The 14,707-nt window shown below is 37.4% G+C and overlaps 1 protein-coding gene and 2 long non-coding RNA genes across 8 annotated transcripts in view; 2 read left to right on the forward strand and 1 right to left on the reverse strand.

The window, feature by feature from the left end:
- Positions 1 to 14,707, reverse strand: part of LOC139189736 (uncharacterized) — a 48,067-nt gene that overhangs the window by 11,515 nt on the left and 21,845 nt on the right. The gene's annotated exons all lie outside the window — the stretch shown is intronic.
- LOC108172804 (uncharacterized) lies at positions 1,077 to 5,016 on the forward strand. Of its 2 annotated transcripts, XR_011573609.1 has the most exons (5): positions 1,077 to 1,507; positions 2,001 to 2,071; positions 2,505 to 2,589; positions 2,781 to 3,031; positions 4,704 to 5,016. It is a non-coding gene; the product is annotated as an uncharacterized lncRNA (long non-coding RNA). The 2 variants fall into 2 exon arrangements; XR_001789381.3 differs by having other exon boundaries at positions 2,505 to 3,031.
- On the forward strand, positions 9,288 to 11,614 carry LOC103413196 (reactive Intermediate Deaminase A, chloroplastic-like). Of its 5 annotated transcripts, none has more exons than XR_011573606.1 (7): positions 9,320 to 9,598; positions 9,777 to 9,892; positions 9,987 to 10,031; positions 10,277 to 10,364; positions 10,622 to 10,700; positions 10,808 to 10,857; positions 11,325 to 11,614. XR_011573606.1 is itself a non-coding variant. In XM_008351682.4 (6 exons), exons 1-6 carry the CDS (start codon positions 9,415 to 9,417, stop codon positions 11,417 to 11,419), a joined length of 564 nt encoding a protein of 187 aa, XP_008349904.2. In that variant the 5' UTR covers positions 9,298 to 9,414; the 3' UTR covers positions 11,420 to 11,614. The 5 variants fall into 5 exon arrangements, 3 of the variants coding, with proteins under 3 accessions (XP_070665005.1, XP_008349904.2, XP_070665006.1); XR_011573605.1 differs by having other exon boundaries at positions 10,622 to 10,695; XM_008351682.4 differs by lacking the exon at positions 10,277 to 10,364 and having other exon boundaries at positions 9,298 to 9,598; positions 10,622 to 10,695.

Genomic DNA, 14,707 nt, shown 5'->3' on the forward strand with positions numbered 1-14,707 from the left:
TATGTTTTAGGGACAATGTTAGGTTGTGAATGAGGATTCAGAACTACATGTGATTTTTTTTTCACTCTTTCACTCTTGTTGGAACAATTATATGCTTCTCATAAAATATATATATATATATATATATATATATATATATATATATATATATATCTATATATATATATATCATATCATTTGCGTGCTGCATTTCATTATATTTTTTAAAGCATTTGTTTAGGGGGAGCTTAACAATATGAAAGATGTTCGTTTCTTTCCATGTTATTCTTTTGATCATTACTTTGATATTCTTTTCCTCCCAATTTCGTCCCCACTTTTATTTTATCACATTTTGTTTTGTTCCACTTATCTTCCGCTGACTGCACCTGATGGTTAACTCTAAGGCCTTTGACCTTTCTAGACAAAAAGGGGGAGAAGTAGGAAGCCTATATTTAGGGGGAGAAGTAGAATTTCGAAAACCTGGTTGTTTTTGGTTGCTTGCTATTATAGATAAATGCTTTCATTTACAGCAGCATATATCTTTTGTACGTCACAGGTTTTCTTGTTTGAGTGTGTGCAGGTTACAGACTTCAATGTTATGCATGGTCGTTAAGATTATTAGTTGTCTGTAATACTGTGATAGAGGATTTTGTCTAGGAAATGCCAAAGGGGGAGATTGTTAGGGTAAAATTGGCAATCCCTGACAAAATGCCTGAGTCTGTAATAGCTTAGACTTGTTATACATTTTCAATTGTAATAGTTTAAGTCTAGGAAGGGTTCTCACACTTTCGATGCAAATATGTTACCTACACGCGATAAATATTCAGGTACGTTTGCATGCATACATCCAACTACATTCATCTATATCTCATGGTATTGTTTTTGATATAGGACTCTTAACCATTGTGTGGTTTATCTCTTTAAAATATCTTATTCCTTTATATTCGAGATTTTAAAGCATGCAAAATAGTTTAATTGCATTAGGACTAATCTGATGGTATTGAGACTTTTCAAACCGTGTTATCAAAACGTGTTTGGGTGTTGGTAGAATTATAAAGCTACATGGATTGTAGTATCAGATAAGGAATTGAGTCGATGCTTTTGCATATATATATTGGAAGTCAGGAAAGTGAAAGTTTGAGCCATATATGCATAATAAACTGATTTTATTCAAAAACTTTTTCAAAAGCAAAAGCTTGGGTTTGTGTGTGCGTGAACAAATGGTTTGAGTATTGCTGTTTTCGTATGGTTCCAACAGCATGGGTTTTTAAGAGAAGATATTATTTTTCATGCTGTTTTTCTTTGAGATTTTAAATTGAATATCAATTATGGAAATGAGCCTTGTGATTTTCGTAATTGATTGTTTTCCAAACAAACACTTCATCATATAAACATTCTGCATGATCGAGTTAGTATCCTGCAAAGTTCGAGGGAAAGGTGATTGACGGCTGCGTTAGTGTCGTGCCACTTCAACTCGAAGACTGAAGAAAGATCGAGTAGCAAAGCGTGGAGACAAAGCTGCCAACTGGTATGAGTGTCTAGTTGATGAGTTTTGTAAGTCTTTATGTATTCTTTCTTTCTTAGTGCTTCCTGGCTTGGTAGCCCGAGGATTTTCCCAGTGGTGGGTTTTGCCTCGTAAAATCCTACATCATGTGTGCACTTTTTATTTATCGTTTTAATTCCATATGAGTATGATAGTTTGATATGTGATATGAATGTGGATTTAATTTGAGAACTGAAAATTAAATTGAAAATTGAATTGGATTTTTAAATTGGAACCTATTCACCCCCTCTAGGTTAAACTAGTACCCATCCTAGAACTTTCAAATGGTCTTACTGATATTTTACATTTGTACCACTCTAGTCCTAAGTAAATAACGCCACAGAATATATACATGATATTCGGTTATTTCACATCTGTTGAGCAATACAGCATGTAATCAAAATCGTTAAGAAAGTCATTATGTATGCCATTCAATGGTGAAGCACCGATACCAATCCTTATCTACCCATTTTTGTAGGTCTCGAGATCCTGAAGATGTTATAACAGAAACAAGATCAAAAAGATTAGCTTAGCCTGTAGGGCTTACAGGTTAGTCTTTTTTTAGAGTTTATATTAGGAAGAACATAGTTTTGCACTTGATCACAACATCAGCATTGAAAATATAAGCAGAGTATGTACTGCATCTAAAGAGTGTCAACTTTTAGCCATAATGTTATATGATACCATATCTCAAATTGTTTGCTGCATAAAGGTTTGCTTTAAAAGCTACCAAAGTTGCAACATTGAAGAATCACTATGCTTATAATTATGTATAAGTGAAAATTTCTCTACTGTAAATCTAAATGTTTAAAATAAAGTTTGTTGTGTCATCTACTGAATGTTATGGCGTAATCTCTTGCGGTTCTCGAGAGCTTACAGTATAAGCAGGTTATTATGGTCATTTACTGATTGTTTCTACTTCTAATGCATATTTCGTCTTCTCAACAATGCCATTACTGACTGTTTCTGCCGATTTTCGTAGGAGCTGCTATTCGACTGCAGAGGAAATGTTTTGAATGGGTTATGCTGATCTATTATTGGCTTTACTACGATGCTTTAGCTGAAATGTCTGATTCTGATCCTTTTTCTTGAATTGTTGTCAATGTGGACTGGATGGATGGTCCACATGAGACATCATCTTCTTCCAACTGCCATGCCTCAGATTGCAGTTGTTAGATTAATAAGTAGTATTAGACTATTAGTTGCGTAGCTGATGGTTAAAATCTGTTTTTTTTCACCTGGTGTGCTTCTATTGCAGGTTCTTAACAAAATGGGGGAAATGCTTAAAGCAAATGGGGCCAACTATTCCTCTGTGGTTAAAACGACTATTCTATACGGATTTGGTGTTGGAGGTGAAATTGGATGTTTGTTAAGTCCATGCAGGTTGGCTGATTTGAAAGACTTAAGAAGGCCACTGAAATCTATGCAAACTGTAAGATCTACGGATACTATAAGAAACAATCTGACCTTTAGCAAATGAAGAAGATGAAGTAATAGTCGACGTCAATGGTAAGCTTCTCATCTCTTGCAGAAATAATATGGTTGACTTACAATAGGTCTAAGCCCAATAATAAGCGCCTCTTTTTTTCTTTTCTTTTTTTATGTGAGATCAGTGGCCACTTTTTTTATTGACAAACAATCTCTTTTATTCTCCTGTTAAAATACTTGCAGGAATCCAACAATATTGTTTCCCAATTTTTATATACTAGCCTCCATGCACGCGCTCATGCACGTGCAGAAGACATTTTTTGAATCACGACGTGTTACGTGTGATTTACATGTTTTAAATGTATTTATCAAAATAGATAGAAATGAATAATAAATTTACATTTAATAAAAGCGGTATTTTAACTAATCAAAGCAGCTGAATCCATATTAATAAAAGCAATATTTTGATTTTCATCTACATTCTATTAGATATTTAATAAATAACTGATTGTTTGCCCATTGTGAGACTAAGTTCACTCCCTCCCCTTAGTGTAGATAACATCGTTTGTTTAAAAAAATGATCATTTGACAACTAATTGAATTACATTATTATGCATGTGCTAGAGATTTTTTTTATTTTTTTTTTTATTTTTATAACTGGCACTACACACCTCTTTAGTGTTTAAAAATTGAGAAATAATACTTAATAAACAACCGCGTGCAAAATGCATTTTTTGAATCACAGCGCGCTACGCGTGACTTAGAGATTTTAAATGTATTTATGTGCTTGAATTGCTTCAATATTTTTTTTTATTTTGTTATTTTCTTTTTTTTTATCACCGACGCTACATACTTTTTAAGATATTTTGAACACAACATTCATGATTTTTCTTATTTTTATTATATTTTTCTTCCCCATCACTTGGGCATCATCAACTTTGTCATTTGTTTATTCTTCTCTTTTCCCTTTCATTTTTTATTATTTTCTCTCTCCCCATTTATATTTATATTATATTTTATGATGACCAAATTACCAACTTACCCTTGCATGATTTGATATATTATTTTAGGTAGGTTTTGAATTTTTTTGGCTGAGGGGCAGTTTGGTCCAATTCTTTTCAAAGGGGGTGACACCAAAATTTTTGTCCCATGCGTGACCCAAGCCACTGTTCATCTCACCATTGGCTTTATATATAATAGAATAAGTGAGTAATTATATGATCAATTATTTGTTTCATTCATATATAAACTAGGACATCCAAACCTCGTTCAATGAGACTTTTCTAAACCAATTTGAACTCAAACATATGGCCAAATTTTACACCTACACATATTCTAACAGATACTGTATAAATTTGATATTGGGATTGAATCCTTAATTACACTATAGGTTTTCGATCTGCCCAAAACTGTAAGATGTAAGGGTACTGAAGCATTGATAGGACTTCCACGTAGATAGAATGGGGATGGCTTTAACTCTTCAATTTTCAGGTTGTTTGAGCTAATCTCATTCGCACGTTCTTATATGCTCAAATTACCTGTTAAAGTTCTTACAAAACAGATTTTTAATTTTTAATCTAGATTGCTTGAAGCATGATGAATGGTTGGATCTTGTTCTCTTTCTGAAGGGGATGTCAAATTCTTTTAAAGCCGCTCCTTCCCTGAACACACAATCCTTTATTTTGTTTAACTGCAGTGACAACCATTACTTGTTCATTTAACTTGGCTTATACTATACGGTTTTGTGTTGCAGATTTTCCATCTCCAACCCCAGCGCGTCCAACATTTCAGGTAGCGGCGCTGCCTTTGGATGCCAAGATTGAAATTGAGTGCATCGCAGCAGTGTAACCTCCTAATATACAGCTTCTTCTCAGCAACTTAGAAAATAATGTAGGAACTAGGAGGTGGCATCTTTGAGTTTTGAGTTTCACATTTGTATTTCCTCCTTGGCCTCCTGCTCGAGGTTATTATAACATCGCTTTTGTATCTAAAAACTAAAGAGAGAGACCAACCGACGTTATTGAAATGGACCTTTCCCTGCTTTTCCTTGCGGAAGTCTTGAGTAATTATAATTGTGTTTATATTTCACTTTATGATAATATGCCCTCCTTTCCTTTGTGCTTTATGCCCTTCTCTTATATTATTAAGAACTTTAACATAAAGCTCCCGGTACTGTTTACTTTAACGAAAAATCACATTTTTTTCACTAAAAGTCAATCATGTACTATTTACTTTACCCTTTATTTTGTCTTTATCGTTAAAACTTAAAGTTTTCAAGCCATTTTCATTAATTTTCCTTAAATTTTTAACTCGTCTTGTTTTGTTATAGGAATGTGCAGGGCTCTTAACTAAGATTTTTAACTAGGACAATAATCAAAGAAACAACAAGAAAATTGAAATTTGATAGACCCAAATTGATAGCACAGAAGTTAGATTGATGCCTTTTTATAGAGGGAGAAATCAGGAAGCCAAGTGTGTCGCGGATGGAGAAATCAGGGGAGGCAAGACGAAACCAGAGTTGAAAAGCCTGCCTACAATGGTGCCGTGTTAGGAGGATGGTGATTTCTCCAGTTTGAGGAACAGAGAGTACGCTTGACTTTCCTCTATTTACTTCAATCGGAGTTAGAGACAGCTGATGTTTCATTTTTGTTTTTTCCCCTAAATTTTTTGGTTCATTGAGAGAGCCAAAGTAAGTGAGGAGAGATTCTTTGTTGCAACCACGATATAGTATTAGTTGTGTTGCCCGTTCAGTAGATACGGATCCTACCAACCATGGCTGGGTTGGGTAATACTCGAAACAGTTTTCCTTCGGACCAAAACAAACTGAGCCCAATAATCAAACGATCTGAACTATTGAAATTTGATCTAACGATTACAATTTTTATAACTTTTAGAGAGGCCCGTTGTTTGTAGCCGTTGGATTAAATTTCAATGGCCCGGATTATTTGATGAGTGGGCTCAGTTCCTTTGGGTTCGGAGGGGATCCGGTTCCGTTATAGCCCAATTGAGGTTTGGAGGAAAATGTAATACCTGTTATAAAACTAATGAAAATAGTATAGGGAAATGAGAAATAGAGAGTAAAGAAAGACATTAGAAAAACATTCTTCAAACTTGTGTCTTCGGTCTTTGTAAGCATCAATCCATAGCAGGCCTTTTAGGAGAAGGGATCCTTAGTTTTTTCAGAAAATGGGAATTAGTTGTGGGATTCACTCTACATCGAACTTCAACGATTCCAATCATTTATTTTGTAAGTCTCGATTCATTAATCATTCTTGCAAAAATTCAATTCAATCCAAAATGATTTGTCTAGTTAATAATCACAATGAAATTTCCCTTTTCTTATAGAACAGAGTGATCGTCAATTTCTTTAAACTCAATTAGATGTCTTAATCAAATATTTCTGATTTGTCTAATATTTTGCAAAGATGATCTAAGAGATGCAACTTGAAAAATAAATGATTCGGATCTTGAAGTTTAATGTGGTGTGACCCTCACAACAAATCCCCATTAAAAAAATGAGGATCTCTTCCCTTAAAGGCCTCCCTATTTATAGGCTTACAATAAATAGGATTTTAACTCAACATGTCATACATTTTCAATACTCCCCCTTGTATGTCCACCGTACAATGATGATATAGTTGCTTCACTAAAAACTTAGCTTGGAAAACCCAATAATACAAAACCCTAAACAAAAGGAAAAAGAGTGCAACATTCTTCAAAATCATTGATAAAGTGCTAGGTAAAATTTAGTGGGACAAAAACTTAATCGAAGGGATGAAAAGTACAACACACATATGTCTTTTACTTCAAAATGACTTTTTAGCCAAAATAGTCCTTGAGATTTGCATAACACATCATTTTGGTCTTTGAGATTGAAAATTAATAGAAATGATCCCTAAGATTGTCCACATCCATTATTTTGGTCATTCCGTTGAGTGGTCTAGAATCGTATTCTAGTTTTGGATTCCTTTGAGTGGTCCGGAATCCCGTTTGGTATTTTGATTCTGTTGAGTGGTCCGGAACCTGATGTTGATGAATTTCGTTGAGTGGTCTGAAATCCCATTCTTCAGAGATGTAGGCTTCGGCCGAACTATGTCACTCTAGCTCTGCACTTGATCCATTGTATGTGTTATTGATTGATGTGATTATGGAATGGTGTTGGAAAGCATACGTGTGTGGATGGCATGCCTGTGTGCATGGCAAGATGATAATTGTTGTTTGGCTTATGGTTGATGTGTAGCAGTGGTACATGGATGGTCCTGCATGGTTTATCCGCAATGGGGGACCATACGCATTCTGGGAGTACTCATGCTTGGTATATTCGTGATGGGGGACCATACGCATTCTGAGAGTGATCATGCTTGATATATCCACGATGGGTGATCACCACCTAGAGTTAGGATATGGTCATGCGTGGTATATTCGCGATGGGGGACCATACGTATTTCAGGGGTGATCATGCTTGGTATATCTGCGATGGGTGATCATTGCCTGCAAGTGTAGATTATGCCTATGGTTCTGCTTGGTATATCCGCGATGGGGGACCATACACATACTAGGGGTGATGAGGATTAGTTGTACTTGGTACATTTCGATAGGAGATCATATTTTGGTTGGATACCGTTGAGTGATCGGAATCCCGACTCTTGTTCATTTTCATAAAGTTAGTCTGATCCTAAATTTGAGTCAGTAGGAATTGCTCACCGTAGACGTTATGTTTATAAATTAGAATTATCATATTATTACTTGGAAACCATGTAGGGAATTATGTAGAATTCCTTTATTAAATTTCGTGTATTGAAATGCGATCTTACTGATTGATTAATGTAGTTAAATGTTAATATAGTACATCTCTGATTCTTATGACTGATTAATTGGAGTGATTGTGGAATGATGTTGGATATGATTGTTATTATTATGATTAGACTCATTAACCAATGTGGCTAGAGAATAACATTGTGCTTCGTTGATTGTTCTTTAAGATGTTGCATACTATGAATTGCGGTATTATGCGAAACATAGTGATTTATATGATGGATGAATTGGAAATCTTGATTGTCATGTGGGTTTTTTATGTAGCCCTGAGTCTAGTAATTTCATGCTTGTCAAGTTCTAATGATTCATTGAGGAAAGTTATGCCTTTCAGCTTGAACGAACTATGATATATGTCGAACTGTAGTGAATGGTAAACTACGAATGACTTGATCTCTATTTAAAGTACGTAGGTAGTCTAACGAAGAGGTTAGATGTAGCCATAAAGTATACGAAAATTACTACGCAATTCAAATCTTGAATTATGCTTTGTACATATCCCGGAGGCAAGGTATGTTGGATTTACGGATACTTGGTGATGTTGTGTTGATCCTAAACGTATATCGGAATCGGGGCGTGACAACCCAACTACCACATTCCATTATTGGCACCACCACCATACCTTTACAATTGTTGTTGTCATTGCCATCACCATCACCATCACCAATATTGTCAGCCCCATCACTTACGACTGCAACTACTAGCATTACACCACTGTTGCCATCACCACCACTATCATTGCCATCGGCAATACCACTGTAATTGCCACCACTACCGCTGCCACCACTGCTACCTCAAAACCCTGACCACCACACCCTATTATTAGCACCAACACCACACCACCACCATTGTTGCTCCCATCACCACCACTACCTTCGACACCATTGTTGTTGCCACCACCCCCACTATTGGATCTATTTTTGTCATTATATACAATTATATCACTTTTACAATGAAATTTACCAAACGTTTTTACACTGTTTTTTACGCTCACAATACTTTTAAAATACAGTTTAACAACCACTCAACTGTTTTATTTTACAGCCAAGTATTTTAAAGCTCAGCAGAAGCATTTTTTTTTAAAGTACAACAATCCCAAATTGATTCGTAGATACATGTGCCAATGATAAATCTTATTCACTCACATATTTTTCTTTCACGGATGAATTGTAGAGATTTAGTTAAATCTCAATTAGTTAAATACATTAAACTAAAATTAGTTAAAATTCATCATATCACCCATAAAGAAAAATTGTGCATTTTCATTGATTAATAATACGATGGTTAGAGTCATTTCATACTACTATCTAGTTGTATTCCTCTTCATGAGATGTTTTAGGGTCAAATTTCGCCAAACGAGAATTTAAACCATATTATTACTAGCCCACACCCCTCTCTCTCTTAATATAGATAATATTGTTAGGTTTTTATTTTTTTAAATTTTTATTTTTTTGAACCAGAGATAATATTGTTAAGTTAAAAAAAGGGAAAATAGAAGCCCAATAGCAAAATTAAAGTAAAGTCCAAGAAAAAAGGGAAAATAGAGTATCTGAACATAAAAAACAAAACATGTAAACTGCGAGTAGTGGCAACAAGTCCAACTGAGACGCAGACTCCCCGAGAGAGAGAGAGAGAGAGAGAGAGAGAGAGAGATGGTTTGGTGTGCGGTGAGGAGCTTTCACATTCCGGCGGTCGACATGGGCGCATTGCGCACCCGTGCTCCGTTAGCTGCCGTCGCGGGCTTTTCCTCGGTAGCTGGCTCCACTTTCTTTCGATCTTTGGCTTCATCGAAGCCCTCCTCTCGCTTCGCTTGCTCAGCCATTTCCACCGACGCTCGTAAATTCCAACTTTTTAATCTCTCTCGTTTATTTTAATTTCTGGTTGGTTACTTGATTAGAAATCCGGTTCCTCTGTTTGGTTGCATAATAGGAATCCCTTTTGATCAATTCTGGATAAAGGTCTGTACTTTGCGTGTGAATTTAACACGGGCAGTTTTTGTACGGTTGGATTTTAGGAATTAAGGAAGCTGTTCACACAGACAAGGCTCCGGCTGCATTGGGACCGTATTCTCAGGCAATCAAAGTCGACAACTTTGTCCATGTGTCCGGTTGTCTTGGTCTGATTCCAGAGGTTTGTGTCTTGGATTTTTGTTTTTGTTTTGCCACTTAAATCCATTAATGTTGGTATGAAGTGGGTGATATGAACTTATGTTATTTAAATGCAGACAGGGAAGTTTGTGTCGGATAATGTTGTAGATCAGACAGAGCAGGTACTGTTGATGCTCTCATGTGTTGACTATACTTCATACTTGTGTGGTTTATTTGGATTTGAGATGGTCATATGTTAATCGATTTTGTGATTTTATTTTTACACATTTGGTTGGTGAAATGTCCTTGATTTTTAACTGGTTTGTTGTCAAAGCTATAACCTTCGAAACTGATAACCTTTGCTATGAGTTAGAAGTAAGTGACAGTTGTTCGAAATCGGTACTGTTTGAGATTTTGGCGGTTGCAGGATCTTAAATTATCGAGAATCCTGTTTCGTATCTTTGCAAAAGTGATGATGACACCAATCCAAGTGTTCAAGAGATTACTAAATAGGGGTTAGTGTTACTGCAATTAGATGTTTACTATAGAACTTAAATTATATCTCTTTAAGGTATCTAATCCAATTCGCCAATTAGTAATCTCCGACACTATATCATAAAGTAGAGTAATCTTGCAAATCTTCATCAAGGAGAAGTTGAATTTGTTAACATAATTGTTGGTTTTTAGAGTTGTCGTCTTTGCAAAAGTGTATAGTTGATAGCATTGCTGTGTGACTACTTTTGAAAGATTTGGGCTAATGAAACTATTGCAGGTTCTGAAAAATATGGGGGAAATACTGAAAGCAAGCGGGGCCAGCTATTCCTCTGTGGTTGAAACAACTATTCTGTACGGTTGGTTTTTTTTATTTTTTATTTTTATTTTTTTTAAATCTTTGCACAATCTTGATTGGAGACTTTAGTGTTGGAGAGGAAATTAATTGTCTCTTATGTCCATACAGGTTGGCGGATTGGAATGACTTCAAGAAAATCAATGAAATCTATGCTAAATGTGAGTTTTATTGGAGATAAATTTGACATTTGAGATTGAATTCTTAATTACACTGTTTGGTTTCTATCTGTCCAAAACTGTGAGACATAAGGGTATCGAGGTATTGATAGGACTTCCAGGTAGAGAGAATGGAGCTGACTTTAGCTCTTCAATGTTCGGTTTATTTGAGCTAATCTCATTTAGCACAATTTGATGCTCAAATTACCTGTTAAAGTTTGTAGAAACAGATTTGGCTCTGCTTAATTTTTAGTACAAATTGCTTGAAGCGTGATGAGTGGTTGGATCTTGTTCTCTTCCTGAAGGGGATGTCATTTTCCTTTAACTCTACTCCTTCCTTGAACACACAATCCTTTATTTTGTTCAGCTGGTCCATGACTTTTGATTCAATATGTTATGTGCAACACTGTGGTGACAACCATTTACTTGTTCATTTAACTTGACTTACGTTATATGGTTTTGTGTTGCAGATTTGCCATCTCCGGCCCCAGCACGTTCAATATTTCAGATAGCAGCTCTGCCATTGGATGCTAAGATTGAAACTGGGTGCATTGCGGCATTGTAACCTCCTAATATACATCTTCTTCACAGCAACTTAGATAATAATGTTAGAGGTGACATCTTTGTGTTGGGTTTCACATTTTAATTTCCTCCCTGGCCTCCTCCTCGTTGATGTTATTGTAACATTGTTTTTGTATCCGAAAACTAAAGATCGAGTCCAGCAACGTTATTGAAATGGAACTTTCCTTGCCTTTCCTTATGAAGTTGAGTAATTATATTTGTGTTTATATTTCACTTTATGATACTATGCCTTCCTTTCCGTTGTAATTATATTTGTGTTTATATTTCACTTTGTGTTTATATTTTGTTAGAGGAATGTGAAGGGCTCTTTCTCAGATTTTTAACCCGGACAATAATCAAAGAAACAAGAAGAAAATTGAAATTCGAAAGAGCCCAATTGATAGCACAGAAGTTGGATTGACGCTGTTTCTAGAGGAGAAATCAGGGAGCCAAGTCGTGTCGCCAATGGAGAAATCAGGGAGGGGATGACGAAACCAGCGTCGAAAAGCCGCTACAATGGTGGGCGTCGTTTTAGGAGGATGGCGATTCCTCTAGTTTGAGGAACATAGAAACTTGACTTTCCTCCATTTGCTTCAATCGGAGTTAGAGACGTCTCATGTTTCTTTTCCATTTGTTTTTCCCTAATTTTTTTTATTGTCGAATAAGAGAGAGCTCTGAGAGTGAGAGCTTTGAGAGGGGGTGAGAGGGCCTAGGAATTGGCCCTCCCTAATTGTGAAGGTGAGGGGTCCTTCTATAGAATAAGAATTCCTCATCTATTACATTTTTGCCCCTTCCTTTATCACATAATTACATTTAAGTCCCCGAGTATTTGTACGAAATCTAAATACAAGGCCCTAAATATGGTATAAACAATAGTCCCCCAAGTCTTCAGTCAAAAGAGTCTTTTGGTTGGAGACTTGAAATTCAGTCCAAGTGTAGGCTGAAATAACTAGATGTCATCTAGGACTGATACTCGATATGAGGCGGTGTCCAATCCGAAATGATGCTCAACTATCACATGTTGCGAGGCTGCTCGGCTTGTGGCTTATGTTGCCTTGGTTGGCTCGGCTTGTGGCGTTGAAGGTGAGGGAGTCCCTTTTATAGAATAAGGGCTCGCTCCTCAATATATAAATGATGGGCTAAAGTTGATGCTCGCGGCGAGGCGGTTACTCAGTAGGCGGCGATGCTCTCTAATGGTGGTGAGGGAGTCCCTTTTATAGAATAAGGGCTCGTTTCTTAATACATAAGTGATGTGTTAGAGTTGATGCTCGCGGCGAGGCTGTTGCTCAGTAGGCGACGATGCTCTCTAATGGTGGTGAGGGAGTCCTTTTTATAGAATAAAGGCTTGCTCCTCAATACATAAGTGATGGGTTAGGACTGATGCTCGCGGCGAGACGGTTGCTCAGCTAGCAGCGTTGCTCTCTAATGGTGGTGAGGGAGTCCTTTTAATAGAATAAGGGCTCGCTCCTCAGTATATAAATGATGGGCTAGAGTTGATGCTCTCTAATGATGGTGAGGGAGTCCCTTTTATAGAATAAGGGCTCGCTCTTCAATACATAAATAATGGGCTAAGTCCCCTAAGTATTTTCCATGAGGCATGAATGGCTAGTTGCCAAATGATATTAGAGTACGGGTTGTACATTTCATCACCTGGTTGGTGGGAAACTCTTCTGGACGAAGGGCCAATGGCTGATCATAGGAGTGAAGGGCTCGGGAGGGGAGTGAGGAAAATATGTAATAAGTGAGGAGTTCTTATTCTATAAAATGACCCATCACCCTCACAATTGAGGGAGGCCAATTCCTAAGGCTCCTCACCCCCTCAAGCTCTCTCTCTCCCTCTCAGAAATACAATATCAGTATGGACGTAGCCCAAACCTTGGGGTAAACCACAATACATCTTGTGTTATTTACATTTCTTGCAGATTCACGATCGGATTTACGTTGTTCCAAGACCTCCGATTTTGTACAGTAACATTTGGCGCGGTCTGTGGGAAACGATATGAAAAGTTGTGTCGGTTCTCTTGCATTTTTTCACTTCCACCGTGAATATGCAAAATCACAAAAACCCAGAAACAGAAAAGATCTAGATCTTTCTCTCTTTTTCTTCCTCTCTCTAGCTTCTCTCTCCCTTCTCTCTCTAAAGTGCTCTTTCTGTCTCTAGGCTGAAGAGAATCCTAAAACTCACCGACTGCAAAAAGTAACAAAAATGGCAAACTCATATTTTTAATTTCCACACCCACGACATGTACTCAGAGAAGCCTCAACCAATCGATTTCTACAAGAAGGAAGGCAGTCGGGACATGATGATGGAGGTGGTCGTTTCAAACGAGGAACTCTCCAAATCCCGCACATTTTGACGGAACACCGCGACTTCGCCGCTTTTTCAATGAAGATTAACGTCGTCAAGTAATGCGGTATGGATATCTCCGAAAGCGTAGCGACAATTAGGACAGAGAAAGCGGCAAAAATGACCCAACGGTCACGAGCAACCAAGCCCCACATCTGAGTGAGAGCGCGCGCAACAGTCGCCAGCTTCGCGAAGATTCTAATCTCCGCCTCATCGAAGAAACGCGAAGAGTTGCCGGAGCGTCTCTGACAGCTGGACATCGGCTTCTTCGGCGTCGTTTTTGTACTCTTCGGTGGTCGCGTAGCCGTTGAAGGAGGTCGATTTTGGGGGAGAGAAATGGAAGCGTGTGGAATTTAAAGAATGGGTGGAGAGAGAAAGGCGAAGGTTGAAGGTGGTGGTTCGGGTTGCGGAGGTGAAATGACGGAGTTTACGAGGGGTTATTGTGATGAGAGGTTGTTGGTGCTTCTTTGTGTTGTTTCGGGAATTTGCAGGTCAAAATCTTTGGTATATGAGGATGCTGTTTCGGCATTGCAAATATGCTTCTTGTCAAGAGAATGAGGGAAACACTATACCCTTCACTTCTTGTTCAGTCACCAACAGAAAGGGAAGTCATTCTCGATCAAGGAGTGCGCGATTTCAATAGTGTTGGCAGTGGGATTAGTGACAGGAGCAAAAGCAAAAGCAAAGCAATCAGGTCATCCCTTCAGCATTAAAGGAGCCACGTGCTCCACCGAGGCCTCGAGAGCCCCTACCACGATGTTTTCTATTTCTGTCACGATTACCCCTGTTGCCGTTAATCATGTCATCAAGCGACATATCCAAAGCAGAAAGCACAAAGAAAAGTAGAAAGAAAAGCAGAAAGCAAAAAAGAAAGCAAAAGCAAGGAATAAACACCCCACCAGAATGATGTGATTTACTTTTCTTGTTTTTGTATGATGTGATTTA

Source organism: Malus domestica, chromosome 11, assembly GCF_042453785.1.
Source record: "Malus domestica chromosome 11, GDT2T_hap1".
NCBI lineage: Eukaryota > Viridiplantae > Streptophyta > Magnoliopsida > Rosales > Rosaceae > Malus > Malus domestica.

What these genes read in the sequence shown, in the direction of transcription:
- LOC103413196 (XM_008351682.4), top strand. Translation starts at nt 9,415, where the DNA reads ATGGTTTGGTGTGCGGTGAGGAGCTTTCACATTCCGGCGGTCGACATG. An exon ending in AGCCATTTCCACCGACGCTC is followed by an intron (nt 9,599 to 9,776) that starts GTAAATTCCAAC and finishes GTTGGATTTTAG; the next exon opens with GAATTAAGGAAGCTGTTCAC. An exon ending in CAATGAAATCTATGCTAAAT is followed by an intron (nt 10,858 to 11,324) that starts GTGAGTTTTATT and finishes TTTGTGTTGCAG; the next exon opens with ATTTGCCATCTCCGGCCCCA.